Source organism: Lepidochelys kempii, chromosome 22 (genome assembly GCF_965140285.1).
Source record: "Lepidochelys kempii isolate rLepKem1 chromosome 22, rLepKem1.hap1, whole genome shotgun sequence".
NCBI lineage: Eukaryota > Metazoa > Chordata > Testudines > Cheloniidae > Lepidochelys > Lepidochelys kempii.
In genome coordinates this window covers 9,746,805-9,761,867 of record NC_136401.1, presented here as the reverse complement: position 1 = coordinate 9,761,867, position 15,063 = coordinate 9,746,805, and the positions used below count along the sequence as shown (strand labels likewise).

General features: G+C 43.6%; 1 protein-coding gene across 6 annotated transcripts in view; it reads left to right on the top strand.

Annotated features, from left to right (window-relative positions):
* ARHGAP32 (Rho GTPase activating protein 32) overlaps positions 1–15,063 on the top strand; it is a 416,149-nt gene that overhangs the window by 264,291 nt on the left and 136,795 nt on the right. For all 6 annotated transcript variants that reach the window (XM_078849914.1, XM_078849912.1, XM_078849913.1 and 3 more), the window contains one exon: positions 12,573–12,659. In XM_078849914.1, coding sequence (XP_078706040.1) covers positions 12,573–12,659 — 87 coding nt within the window. The remainder of the gene's footprint in view (positions 1–12,572; positions 12,660–15,063) is intronic.

Below are 15,063 nucleotides of genomic sequence, written 5' to 3'. Positions count from 1 at the left end.
AAAGAAACCAGTATCTCATGTTGTCTGGAAATATCAATGCCTATCCCCTTGTGTACATCCATTGGTCTAGTAATAGTTAAAGTTAGATGAAAGCCAGTGCTACACTGCTTTGCAAAATTCGGCTTGTCCCCTCTTTTGCAGAGAGCAACTTCTTTGGACAATTACGATCTGGGTGGGTGAGCGTAGTTTGTGCCTTGTCTGCTAAATGTTCCTGGCACATTTTGTGAGGGTGGGTGCCCAGAATATTATATAGTATGTAGATCAAACCCAGTATTATCAGAAACAGAACAGCATATTCAGCAGTGTGTCAATTGATGCACTTAATGTGGAGGGTCAGGGACAAGGGCATGCTCTGTCAATATCTTGTCCTGAAATGCAGAAAATGGATTTGACAGCATGGGTTGGTAGCAGATCTGTGATCTTGAGTACATATTCTGCTGAATGATACAGAAGTCAACCCCCTGTGGCCCAGGTCATCAGCACCAGAACTTTTCCCTGCAAAGGTTCTGTGAGTGGAACTTTTTCAAGGAGCCATTCACAAGGCCCCAAATACAATAATACCTCTTAAAATACAGACTTCTCTGCTTTTGATGTCGCACAGTCATTGCACAGTTACCACAGACATTTGCTTGGGAGAATTACCATGAAATGTTCCATAAACTCCCCTGCACTTGGTCATAAAGATATTCTAAGGCAGGGGTCGGCAACCTATGGCACGCGTGCCAAAGACGGCATGTGAGCCGATTTTTAATGGCACGCTGCTGCCTACCAGGTCCCAGGTGCTGGCCCTGCTCAGCCCGCTGCCGAACCCAGGCAGCGGGCTGAGCGGAGCCGGCAGCCAGGACACCGGCAGCTGGGACCCTGGCAGGTAGCAGCGTGCCATTCAAAATCCTGCCCGCCCTGGCCCGCTCTTCTCCGCCCTGCCCCCTGTGGGGGTGGGGTGAAGAAGCTTGGTCCTGCCAGCTACTGCTGAAGGGCAGGCAAGCTCCCCTCTCCCCCTCCTCTTCCCCCAGCGTGCTGGGTTCCTGCCCCTCCTCCTCTCCCTCCCTACTGCCGATCAGCTGATGGCCATTGCGAGGGAGGGGGAGGGAGGGGAAGAAGCAAGCCGCACCCTGCTCATTGCTCTGGGGAGGAGGCGGAGAAGAGGTGGGGAAGGGACCTTGGGGAAGGGGGGTGAAATCAGGGCATACCCCCTCCAGCCCCCTGCCATGAGCTGCTCTGGGCAGGGGGCTGGGAGCACCCCCACGACCCTAGCCCATACCCCCAGCCCTCTGCCCTGACCCCTGCACCCCCCCATACACTCCCAGCCCTCTGCACTGATCCCTGCAACCCCCATGAGCCCAGCCCTGACTCCAGAACCCCACACACATACCCAGCCCCCCACACCCCATGCCCTGACTCCTGCACCCCCCTCACATGCCCCCAGCCCTCTTCCCTGACTCCTGCACCCTCCTCACACACCCCCAGCCCCTGCCCTGATTCCTGCACTCTCAGACTTGCCCAGTCTCCCCATACCCCATGCCCTGACTCTTGCACCCCCCCACATTCCCACCCCCACCCTGAACACCAAACAGGAGTTCCTGCACCCCTCGCACCAAATGGGAGCTGCCCAGGTAAGCACTCCACACCCAAACCTCCTGCCCCAACCCTGAGCCCCCTCCCTCATTCTAGCTACTGACCAGACCCTACACCCCAACCTCCAACCTGCTCCTTCACCCCCAGCCCTGTGCTCAGTGCACTCCCACCCTCAGCTCAGTGCAGAGAGAGAGGAAGAGAATGGGCTAGAACCAGGGAGAAGGTAGGTACCGACTCTATGTGGGCAGGGCCGGGATCCCAGACTGGCAGTGGGCTGAGCGGGGCTGGCAGCCAGGCCCCTGGCTGGCAGGAGCTGGCGGACAGAATCCCAGACCGGCAGTGGACTGAGCCGCTCAGCCCACTGCTGGTCTGGGGTCCTGGGCACCAGCCCTGCTCAGCCCGCTGCCGGTCTGGGGTTCTGGCTGCCGGCCCCTTGCCAGCCGGGGTCCCGGCCGCAGGCTCCACTCAGCCTGCTGCCGGCCTAGGTGAACGAAACCCCTGGCTGGCAGCGGGCTGAGCGGGCCGGTGGTGTAAGATCAGCATTTTAATTTAATTTTAAATGAAGCTTCTTAAACATTTTGAAAACCTTGTTTACTTTACATACGACAATAGTTTAGTTATATAATATATAGACTTAGAGAGAGACCTTCTGAAAAATGTTAAAATGTATTACTGGCACGTGAAACCTTAAATTAAAGTGAATAAATGAAGACTCAGCACACCGCTTCTGAAAGGTTGCCGACCCCTGTTCTAAGGTCTTGTGAGAGCTCACGCAGTGACTGTGCCAAGGGTCAGATTTTCCCAGAGGTAGTCCTGAGTCAGTGTAGGTTGTGTTGCCCCCACAACATGATGGGGCTTGGCAAGTGGTTCTATGTATTCAAAACACCTTTCTGTGATGGGAAGGTGAATGTGGGGTTCAGGAGAGTTAATCTTGCTTCGGTTAATTTCAGTGGAAGCGGATTTGGGTCTGGGGTACGCTTTTGGGGTCAAGCATGCTTTCAACAGCTTTTCGTACCTCAAATAGTTATCTTTCCACCCTAATTATTATTACTTAAAGGAAACCTAGACATGTTTTTGAGTAAAATGCAGGTAAACCTTGCTAACTAGGCAAAGCTTTGTTTACTGCCATATGCAGAAGGATTTATGTCATGGAAATGAAGGCAATCGTTGACAAATTACGTATGGTTCCTTTGGCAAAGCTCTTGAAACCTTTTCCTTAACAAGCTCTGTTTTCCATGATGACTCTATGCCAGTAGTCATGTATTATATGCTTGCTGGTTTAGGGGTGTGTTTGTGCATGTGTGTTCTGACCAAGATGAGCAAAGAATATTCCTGGCTTTATAAAGAAGTTGGAGTGAACAAGTTTCACACACAGATGAACCAACCCTTGTTTCCTAATTTTGGCATGAAATATTATTTAATCAGGACAGCTAGATGATGTGGTCAGCAGTGTGAAATGTGGCAGGTCCTGTGTGCCTTGCATACAGCCAGCTTCTCAGCCAGGGTTTGTGATGTGGAGTTCCAGATAAATGAATGAGATTTTAAAATGCCTGCCATTGGTCCAAATACCGTTGTGCCACAGATCGGTACAACAACTTACTCATGTAGAGCTACCAGGATGAAACTTTCCAAGTCTCTTCGGAGAGGGCAAATGACTTCTTTTTTGTCCCATTGCAAGAAAAGCAACATAATTTAGAAATTCTGTGCATGTGTTGTAAAAATGTTTATAGTATTAAAATACGTAATTTAAATCACACTTCTAGACCGTGTTGTACCATAAGCTTTGAACACCTGGTTTTTTCATGATCTATTTCTAGAAGAGAAATCCAGAAAGCCAATAAATTCTTCTCTGCAGGAGACTCATTTAATCACTCTGTTTAGCTGCTAGCTTACTAGAGATGAGCTGCTTTATCCCAGACAATGAAGGGGCCAATGAAGTAGAAAGGTTTTTTTTATTTTTTCCCCGCTAGCCTTGTCTGTATAAATGATCGATAAAGTCTTGGCTGGCAACCATTGTTTTTTTCTGCAAAATATATGTAAGCAGGATATATAATTTAGTGTTGCCTTTCAAGATACCAAGGGTGGAACTATTCCCATTAAGTGGACTGACACAGTGAGATCATGCTTGTTGTTTTGGCTGGTCTTCTAGTTTTGGAACTCTTTGCTGCTATTCAGTTTATTATAGTTAGCTATTGTTCAGTGGATCGTTATATTAGGAACTATGGTACTTACTACAGTCAGCTGTACACAGTGACGTGTGAATTTGAAGGCGGAAGAAAAATGAATGTCAGCTCTCTGACAAACTGCAGCTGAAGCAAACAGAAACCTAACACAGGTCTATAGGATGTTTGCACTCTTCCATCCTTCATTGGCATGTCCAGTAATGCAGAATGGATGCTCAGAAACTTGTCTTTGCCCGTGTAGCTGATTGATAATATGGCATAAATTTATAGCACTGGGAGTTTGCGTGCAACTGTCAGTGCATAATTTATTCCTAAAGCCATCTTTAAAATGGAAAAGTGTGTTCTTGCAGGATTCTCTTAGAATTCCTTTGCTGCTGTTATCCATTTCCCTGTCTGTAATTAAGTGAGTACCATATTCTGCAGTTCAGTCTTCTAGTGTTTTCTTTACAGTCTTGGTACCTATTTAAACATTTTGCCATGTTTATCTGCAGATCTAACTTTTTTCTCTCGTGACCTCATAATCTTAGCATGTCTCATTATAAAATGCTGCCATTGAAAAGATTATGCTGTCTAATCAAAAAGATCAACGAAGTCAATTATATCTACTTATGGCAAAGAGTCCTGTGGCACCTTATAGACTAACAGACTTATTGGAGCATTAGCTTTTGTGGGTGAATCCCCACTTTGTCAGACGCATTCGTGTATTCACCCACAAAAGCTAATGCTCCAATACGTCTGTTAGTCTATAAGGTGCCACAGGACTCTTTGCCATTTTTACAGATCCAGACTAACACGGCTACCCCTCTGATACATATCTACTTATGTTAGCTGAGCACACATCTCCCAAACATACCACTACATAATTGTTTGTTATTTTCAGGAAGCTCTAGACTGTGATTTTGAAGGTGAAAAGTGAGCATTTCAAGTGATATGAAACATGTTAAACTGCCTATAAATTGTTGGAGACTGCTGTTTCCATTCGGTGCTTGCTTAGATGATCCAGCTGAAGTCCGGGGGCTGGGAGGGGAGGAGAGTACCCTTTTCTTGTAGCAGTGACTGTCTCTGGCTTACTTGTGGCACCTTAGAGACTAACCAATTTATTAGAGCATAAGCTTTCGTGAGCTACAGCTCACTTCCTCAGATGCATATCGTGGAAACTGCAGCAGGCTTTATATATACACAGAGAATATGAAACAATACCTCCTCCCACCCCACTGTCCTGCTGGTAATAGCTTATCTAAAGTGATCATCAGGTGGGCCATTTCCAGCACAAATCCAGGTTTTCTCACCCCCCCCCCACACAAATTTCATATTCTCTGTGTATATATAAAGCCTGCTGCAGTTTCCACGATATGCATCTGAGGAAGTGAGCTGTAGCTCACGAAAGCTTATGCTCTAATAAATTGGTTAGTCTCTAAGGTGCCACAAGTACTCCTTTTCTTTTTGCGAATACAGACTAACACGGCTGTTACTCTGAAACCTGTCTCTGGCTTGTTTTCTAAGAAGAACAAAACAATTTGCCCAGGTTGGGGTCAGTCAGTTCGGCCCATAGGACCTGGTCCAAAATCCACCAGCATCAGTGGGAGGCTTTCCTTTGAGTTCAGTGGGCTTTGGATCAGGCCTATAAGAATGTTGAGTGCAATTCTGATCGCCCTGTCTCAAAAAAGGTATATTGGAATTGGAAAAAAAATACAGAGAAGAGAACAAATATGATAAAGGCTATGGAACAGTTTCCATAGGAGAAGAGATGAAAAAAACTGGGTCTGTTCGGCTTGGAAAAGAGACAACTAAGGGGGGATATGACAGAGGTCTATAAAATCATAAATGGTGTAGAGAAAGCGAATAGGGAAGTGTTCTTTGCCCCCTTGATGTAGCACATGAACCAGGGGTCACCCAATGGAATTAATAGGCAGCAGGTTTAATACAACATAAGGCAGTATTTCTTCACACAACTCATAGTCAACCTGTGGAACTCATTGCCATGGGATATTGTGAAGGCCAAAAGTATAACTGGGTTCAAAAGAAAGAATTAGATAAGGTTCGTGGAGGATAGGTCCATCAATGACCATTTGTCAAGATGGTCAGGGACACAATGCCATGCTCTGGGTGACCCTAAACTTCTGACTGCCAGAAGGAGGGATTTGTTGACAGGGATGATTGTTTGATAAATTGCCTTGTTCTATTTCCTCTGAAGCATCCGGCGTTGGTCACTGTCAGAAGACAGCATACTGGGCTGGATTGACCTTTGGTCTGACCCAGAATGGCCATTCTTATGTTACGTTCTTTATGCACATGTTCTCTTTAGACTGTTGTGTCTCCGAGAGACGCTTGGAGTGAAAAGCTCCTAAATAGGGCGGAGTCAAATAAGATACTAATATACTGTGTAGTAACGCTATTTAGAGAGCAAAAAAAAGAAAGAAAGCAATTGTTCAGCCGAGGAAAAGGGAGTATGCAAAATATTGTTCATACTACTGGAATGTTTTGCTGCAGAGAAAGGTACAGTAAAAGGTAAACCTAATGAAACATACTGTAACAACTTCCCGTTCAGTCATCTATATGGACTGAGACATTTCTGCCATAATTTTCAGGGGGTTTTTTGGCAATGAGGTGTGGGGTAGGGTTTTACATGAAGAAGCTGTTTCAGAAGCCACTTGTTTTCCCTTACCTCCTAACCTGCTCAACAGGTTCTTCTGCAACTCTGCTCCTTTTCTTTTACCAAGGGATGTGGGATTGGCTGCACAGAGAGTAGCATGGCCAGCTCCTATGCCAGGCATTCATTTTGTGAGTTTTTACAAACCAAAATTAGGGAGTTTGCGTATATGCAAGGGAATATGATACATTTAAAATTTCACTTCTCATTAGAGACCCAATTAGAAAGAAAGAAAATTACTAGGGAATGACCCATCATGTCACATCAGGTATTAAAGAGCAGAAATAATCAGCTAGTTGCTAGCAGTATGCAGCCTAATGCAATATTCTGTGCACACTTTGCTCTATTGCCACAGAACATATAAAAACAGCTGGGTAGCTTGTTTTCAGAGACCTCAATACTGGCTCATTGTTCTAATGGGAATGGTATCTAGATGACATGCTTTCTCTCCTTGGAGGCTGGATATTATCGCTAAATACATTGTTCTTAGATAATCCCTTGCCTGTTTACTAGAGGGGCATCAGCAATTCAGCAAGCTCTTAATTAATAGACAGGAAGTGAATTTCAGTAGATAAAGGGCCAAATTCAGAGGTGATGTGAAAGGGGGCTGTGAGTTAGATACACTTTTCCCTCTCTTTGACTCCCACCTACCTTACTCTACAGGTGCCAGTGTAAGGCAGTCTGAATGGTTGTAACTTACACTGTAAGGAGCAGAAAGAAAATGTAATATAAAGTAATCCCCAACTTAACTTGATTTACCGAGGGCAGGAAGACGCACCAAGTGTGGTCATATCTACATTCAGAACATGGACACTGATGTAACTGCACCAATGTAGTTACACTGGTGCAAACTCCTCCACGTGGAGCTTATACTGATGTAGCTTAGTATCTACTTTCTGGATGTAGGCAAGGCCTGAGCTTCCCTTATAGGTTGGTAGAATGAGTGTATGTGTGTCTAAGCAGGACTAATTTGCACCTCCTTTCTTATCACACTTAAATGTGGGCCAAAGATTGGGGTGGGGGGGATTTCTCCATGAAAAAGAAACCCACTTTTTTAACTGGACTGGAGCACCTAGGTATTTTACAAATGTGGAAAATATTTCAAACTCTTTAGTTTTCCCTTAACTGTGTTTTTTTGCTGTTACCATTCAGGTGTACTCGATATGCTGCAGCACTTCTAATGTTAAGTTTTGGCTGCAAATAAAACGTTAGTGGGGAAAAACCTGGGCACAAATGCAGAACTGAATAACTTTATCATGATAAGGAGTACTAGTGGCACCTTGGAGACTAACCAAGTACTAGTACTCCTTTTCTTTTTGCGAATACAGACTAACACGGCTGCTACTCTGAAATTTATCATGATATTCAGTCATATTAACAGGCAGCAGGGCTGTCAAGGTTCCTTCCCCACTCTGAACTCTAGGGTACAGATGTGGGGACCTGCATGAAAACCTCCTAAGCTTACTTTTACCAGCTTAGGTTAAAACTTCCTCAAGGTACAAAATTATTTTACTCTTGGATTTCCACTGCCACCACCAAACTTTATCTGGGTTTACTGGGAAAACATAGTTTGGACATGTCTTTCCCCCCAAAATCCTCCCAACCCTTGCACCCCACTTCCTGGGGAAGGTTTGGTAAAAATCCTCATCAATTAGCATAGGTGACCACAGACCCAAACCCTTGGATCTTAGAACAATGAAAAAGCATTCAGTTTTCTTACAAGAAGACTTTTAATAGAAGTAAAGGAATCACCTCTGTAAAATCAGGATGGTAGATACCTTACAGGGTAATTAGATTCAAAACACAGAGAATCCCTCTAGGCAAAACCTTAAGTTACAAAAAAGACACACAGACAGGAATAGTCATTCTATTGAGTACAGCTCTTTTCTCAGCCATTTAAAGAAATCAATCTAACACATACCTAGCTAGGTTTCAGAGTAACAGCCGTGTTAGTCTGTATTCGCAAAAAGAAAAGGAGTACTTGCGGCACCTTAGAGACTAACCAATTTATTTGAGCATAAGCTTTCGTGAGCCACAGCTCACTTCATCAGATGCATAGAATGGAACATATAGTAAGATATATAGATATAGATATATATACACATACAGATAAGTTGGAAGTTACCATACAAACTATCAGGTTTCAAAAAGAAAAGGAGTACTTGTGGCACCTTAGAGACATGCAGGTCCCCATTTCTGTACCCTAGAGTTCAGAGCGGAGAAGGAACCTTAAGTGATCACTCTCGTTACAGTGTGTATGGTAACACCCATTGTTTCATGTTCTCTATGTATATAAATCTCCCCACTGTATTTTCCACTGAATGCATCCGACGAAGCGAGCTGCAGCTCACGAAAGCTCACGCTCAAATAAATTTGTTAGATTACTTACTAAAAGTTCTAAGACTCCATTCCTGTTCTGTCCCCGGCAAAAGCAGCATACAGACAGACACAGACCCTTTGTTTTTCTCCCTCCTCCCAGCTTTTGAAAGTATCTTGTCTCCTCATTGGTCATTTTGGTCAGGTGCCAACGAGGTTACCTTTAGCTTCTTAACCCTTTACAGGTAAGAGGATTTTTCCTCTGGCCAGGAGGGATTTTAAAGGGGTTTACCCTTCCCTTTATATGTATGACAAGGGCATACCCAGTGCTGAACAACCTCTTTCAGACAGGGACAGAACTGTTTGAATAGTCTTGAAGTTTTACAGTTCCATCTATCCTGCTGGAAGGAAAAGTGCGCTTTGCAGGACAATTGATAGCTGGAGGTTGTCTGGAGGACAAGAGGGAGATTAGCCCAAGTAGTAAGCAGTAGCAGGGAAGAGGGTGTGAGGATGAGAGAGGGGGAGAAACTCAAAGCGTTTTTTAGGAGCGAGGGTTGGAGAGCAAAGGAAATGAGACAATAAATGAGGATGGAGTTGACACCAAGAGCAGAATTGTCTTCACCTTCAGGAACTCTCTGAAGATTCTTATCCTTGACAGCAGGAACAGCAGTTGCAATACAAGATGTTTTAAATGTACCTCATTTTAGGCAGGTTGTTTTCCTAAATTGTCTATTCACCCCATCAGTCAGGCACAAATACTGGGGGCCCCCTCTTTGTTTCTCATACAAATAATCCCTTAATGGAGACTTTTCATTTGCTAAACAGGCTAGACTGCTTAAGAGCAGCAGAAAATTTGCACTGTGGAAGGGACACGTGTGAGATAAACTCAGTATTTAATACCTTGAGTATAAAATAAATGGTCCAAAGCCTAAGGTGTTTCCTGGCCCAAGACACCTTTTTGTTTCCTACCATACTGTATGTAGTGAGCAGAAGAGTAGTTAAAATTCAGGACATTATGTCTTACAGATGCAGAATTTGTTTAATTTCTTGGCACATTTTGTCACTTTTGTTTAATATGTTCTGTGGCTACCTAATTTAAAGATGCAAAGGGACGATAGGTTATAGGGAGAATCAAGACTTCATCTGCTGCTGTGAACTGATAGGCCACTCATTTGCTTGATCTCTTTCACTCTTGTCTCTTTCAGTTTTTGCCTGGATTAGTTTTGCTCCTGACTAGTTTAAGTATTATAGATGGATCAGTTAGGTGCAAATTTCCCAGCAAGCAAAGTTCAAGCCATTCATTCTTTTTTTTTTTAAAGCTGAATTTATTTTTGCTTGAAAGAGGAAGCAAATAATTCTTCTGGCAAGTATAACTAATGTGTCCACTGTTCAACTTAATTACCACCCTACGAGCCAGCAGGATTATGAGGATGGGCCTCTCTTCCTGGAAAGCGTGTGTATGTGTGTGTGAGAGAGAGGATGAGCTATTTCATTAGGTTCAGTGCCCCTTTCACAGAAGGTAATATTGGTTTTTCTGAAGCTCTGTGATTCTTTTATAAACCGTATTTTTCAAGGGGTATATTTTGGATGTCTCAGGTAATTGGCCTGCAACTGTGGATAGTCTTAAATTGTTTGGGTACAATTTTAAACTTCTATTTTCTCAAAAAATATTTAAGCCATCTTTATTATGGGTTATCAAAACCAGTAAAATATACTGCTATTTCTCCCCTCCCCCCAACTTTCATTAAGATTTAAAAATGACCTTTTATTGGCAGTGACTAATATGGACATATGCCCAGGAGATATTTGGAGCAAGCTGGTCTATTGGTCAATGTGAACCTCCTAAGGTTCTATTCCTGGGTCTGCGGCTGATTCACTGTTTGACACTGGATACATTCCTTGCCTCGGTGTTCCCATCTGTCATATAGGCAAAACAGGGTAAAATGCTTGCCTACCTTATAACGTTTTTGGAGGAAAACGTTCATGGTATCTTGGTATAAGTGCAAAGTGGTTTCAGACAGAATGTTTATATGTAAAAAATTAATTACCAAGCATGCATCTTATGATTTTATCTCTTTTTCATTATTCCTGTTAAGCGTCTCCAGTGAGAAGTTCTTTGATTTTCAATCACAAGCTCTTGTTGATTTCATCAGGAGTTTAAATACCGAAGGGTTTTTTACCCCCCCAACTCCCAGGCTAGCAGGCTTTGGAGATGGGCACAAAGGGAGCTGATAGAGGAGTCAAGAGGAAAGGGGCTCATAGCATTGTTGGTTGGAAGTGCGAGAATGTTAAGTGAAGATCAGATCATAGGGCCATATTCCGTGCTGTACAGCCTCGTTGTACTCAGAGTGCATGGTAGCGCATGTCGCAACAGAATTCAGCCGAAAACGAGGAAGCTGAGAGAGTGTCCGTTTGCCATGGGAAGCTGATAGAGCATCTCAGATCAGCTGACGTCATTTTCATGCTGCATGGCACTACTACACGCTATTTTTATTGGAGCCTCCTGCTTACGTTTTAGAGAGCAGTGGGTTGGGAACTGCCAGAGAAGCCAATAGTGGAGAGAACTGCAGCATCTAACTTCCCAGCTTTCTCCATGTAAATGTCTCTTATGAGGTTCATAAGTGCTTAAAAAAAAAAAAAAAAAGCAACCAACCCAAAACAAAAATCCAGAAGGTTAAGATTTTGACTTAAAACTACTGGATGGGGAATTCAGGTGTGTAAGGTGGCTGCTCCATAGCTTGCTCCTCTGTGGAGCCTAAGTACTGTATCTCATCCACCTCATCGCTCATGAGACATTGGCCTTGGCTAGTGTTCCTGAGGATCCCAGATGGGGGACCATAGTCCTTGCCATACTTAGGATTGGGTGAGTTAAATTAGATGGAATGGAGTGTGGTGCCATGTGAATCCAGTTTCTTTCGTGGTGTTAAGTCAGAACCTTGGGGTAATTTTCAGAGAGAAAAAGAATTTTTCTGGCATAGCTATATTGTGATTTTTTGGGGTGGAGGGGGCAATATAAATTATACTGACAAAAGCTCTAGTGTAGACCCCATTATACCAGCAAAATAACATCCTTGTGTCAGTATAGCTTATTTCTCTTGGGGAACTGGTATACAAAGGATCTTTTTGCTCGTATAAACTGCATCTATACTTGGAGGGTTTGCTTGTAGAGCTATACCAGCAAAGCTTTTAAGTGCGGACAAGGCCTGAGATTTAGGTACTCTACCTCCCGTTACATGAACAGGAATGATATGGTTAAATCTCTGTCACTGCTTTGAAAAAAGCTCATGGTAATAGTGTGCTTAATGGATCTTTGTATTTGATGAATGATGCTGTAAAGCACTCTGTTGTGGTAAATTACTTGATAATGTTGAAATCTGGATACATGTTTTATTATCTAATGCCTGCCCCAACATATAAAATAAAAATGGAATAAAGTGGGTAGCTAGAAAAAAGATCACTGGTATCTGATGCATGAATATTTATGGGGAATATTTCCAGTGGGCATTTAGTTTTACAGACTTCTAGAGAATTAATCCTGGGCTCTCACTCTGTGCTTGCTGACAATTGTTTGACTGGTGCACCGTATATTTAAAAAACTGTCAGCTGAGATACGAAATCAAATTGTGTTTTGCAAGGTCTGTATATCTGGTAAATACTGAATATTTTCAGTCTCGCAGCTCCAGTCAGACAAGCACAATCCTGGTTCCTGATACCCAGCATGTCTCGGAGCAAGTTGATGTGAATGTGGTGCTTCAAGCATTATTACATGCCTGGCTTATCCCTGCTCACTGACCTGGTCTCTGTCTCTCTTTCTCTTCTACCCTCCCCCTACCTGCTCCTTGGTGTAGCTTTCACTCCCGGAGGAACAGAATGAAGTAACAAGGAACGGCTGTGAATCCAAGGAACTGGTCTACCTTGTGCAGATCTCTTGTCAGGTAAATGTCATGTTTTTCCCCCCCTTGTATTGCATAACTATTGCATTATGTTAAATAACATGGCCTCATAATATTTTGATGTGTTGCTACTTTGGTGTGCATTTTTTTACCTCTTCATTGGTGCAGGCCGCAGAAGAATGCTTTGTGTTGTGCAGCAGGTGGATAATTTTTAAGGAGAGAAATACTGAGCTTGAAACAGAGAGATGAGTTGTTCAGCAAACAACCCTAACTACAGTATGTGGAAAGCTATAAAATATTTAGCCTGGAGATCTCTTATCTGCATGCATGCTTAGAGTGTATGTATATATCTGCATACGTATTAGGGATGTGTGCATACGTTAGGTGTACACACGAAGTATACCTCTGCCCCGATATAATGCGACCCAATATAACATGAATTTGGATATAATGCGGTAAAGCAGTGCTACAGGGGGGCGGGGCTGCGCGCTACAGTGGATCAAAGCAAGTTCGATATAATGTGGTTTCATCTATAACGCGGTAAGATTTTTTGGCTCCCAAGGACAGCTTTATATTGGGGTAGAGGTGTATGAATAAATAGAAGAAGTGTATGAGTGTGAACATAGAGGACAATATATTCTGTTGATAAATACTTGCAACTGCGAATCAGGAGATTGAGGTTCTCGTTCTTACATGGCACCTATTACTGTGGTATCTTAAATGCCTGGGACAGGTAAATTCACCTCTTTGTACCCCAGGTTCCCCTTGTGTTACCATAGGGTTAGGAACTCTTCCGCATCCTTGTAGATCCTCAGGTGCAAATAGTGCAAACTGTTCTATTATATTGACTGGCATTGATGCTTGTGGAGAGACCTATTGCATTTTGGGTGGAAGTAAACTGCGGTGGATGTAGTGCCAGAAGGTATTGGTTATTTTTCTACCCTGTGTCTAGCATTTCCCCCTAACATCACCCAAGTTGGCCCTTTTTAAGCACACAGTTTGTTGACCCAGTAGTGGGCATCACTGGGAATAGCTGCAGTTTCTCCTTCTCATTTTGAATCTCTATATTTGGTTCTACTGTCAGGTTCCTGAAGACTATGGGTAAGTGTAAGTCATAGGCCTATTTACAATAGGTTACAGCTTATCTTAATTATGTTATGTGGGAAGGGGCTGTTTTCCCACAAAGTTAGAAGGCCATTTTTCAAATTATATTTGCACAAAATAGTATGAATGCCTTTGGGAGTGAGGGAAGGGGCTGAAATTTCACAGATGAGTGGCTTTCAAAACTGCTTGTACTTTGTGGGCATATCACAGATACCATATCACCCTGTTGTTGCCAGCTGGAGACTAGATGATAGATTAAAAGAGCAATGCAGTTGCTAACAAGACAAGACTGCAATTCTAATTGAGGTTACCTGCCCAGGTCTCCGCCAACTGGATTGTGTTTAACAATCTAAGGATTGAGGCTGAGGTTTACCAAAGGGCCTAAAGGAGTTGAACTTCAATAAGTTTTGGGTGCCTAACTCCCTTAGGTCTCTTTGAAAAACCTAGCCTTAATTAAAATATATGGCATTTCTATTACCTTGCACCTCGGGCCGTAGCACATACGCACTTCGAAAGTGTTTGAAGACATCAAGCATTATTAGCTCAGTAGCTAACTCAATTAAGGATCCTGATTCAGCAGATAAGCCTTGTATCCCTCCCTGAAGCTCACCCTCTCAAGTGGGCCACCAGAACAGTGTACAGAGGTTTTCATCTGTGAATGTGATGCCTGTGGTCCTGAAGAGTACAGCTTTGGCCCTGCTAGGCAGAGCTACCTTGTGGAGCTCTCTCAGGATTAACTAGGTCCTTCTTAGTGTAACTGGGCCTCTAAACTTCAGAATTTTAAAGGTGATACCCAACAGCTAAGAATCATACCAAGAAATGGGCTGGTAGCTAGTACAACATGCATGACGCTGATGTTATATGCCCATAATGACACACCAAGGAGGAAGGCTGCTGTTTCTGCTGAAGCTCCAGGGTGCTTTTCAAGGATAGCCCTAAGGAGAGTCCATTTCTGAAATTTGGCACCTAAATGAAAAGGAGGTGGATCGCTGTGGGCAATTGCACATTGGACAGAAGGAGTCACCACCTCCCAGCTTGCCATCCCTGAGCCTCCTGATGGATCCAGGAGCTGCAGCGAATCCCAAGACTGTGAATCATGGGCCACCTGCTGAGAAGTTCTGGGCCCCTGAATCTCTCACTAAAGTGTTTATCTGAATGAAACTGATGTCACTGGAACCATGGCACGAAGCAATGAAATATAACCACTCACCCATTCTTCCAAATGATAATTCCTCCCAACCCACCTGACTTTCTCCTTATCAGCTCTCTTGTCTTGGTCCATGCTCCCATCTTTCAAACACTTAGACTCTGTCTATACGGCCCCATTGTTTGGACTAGGTGC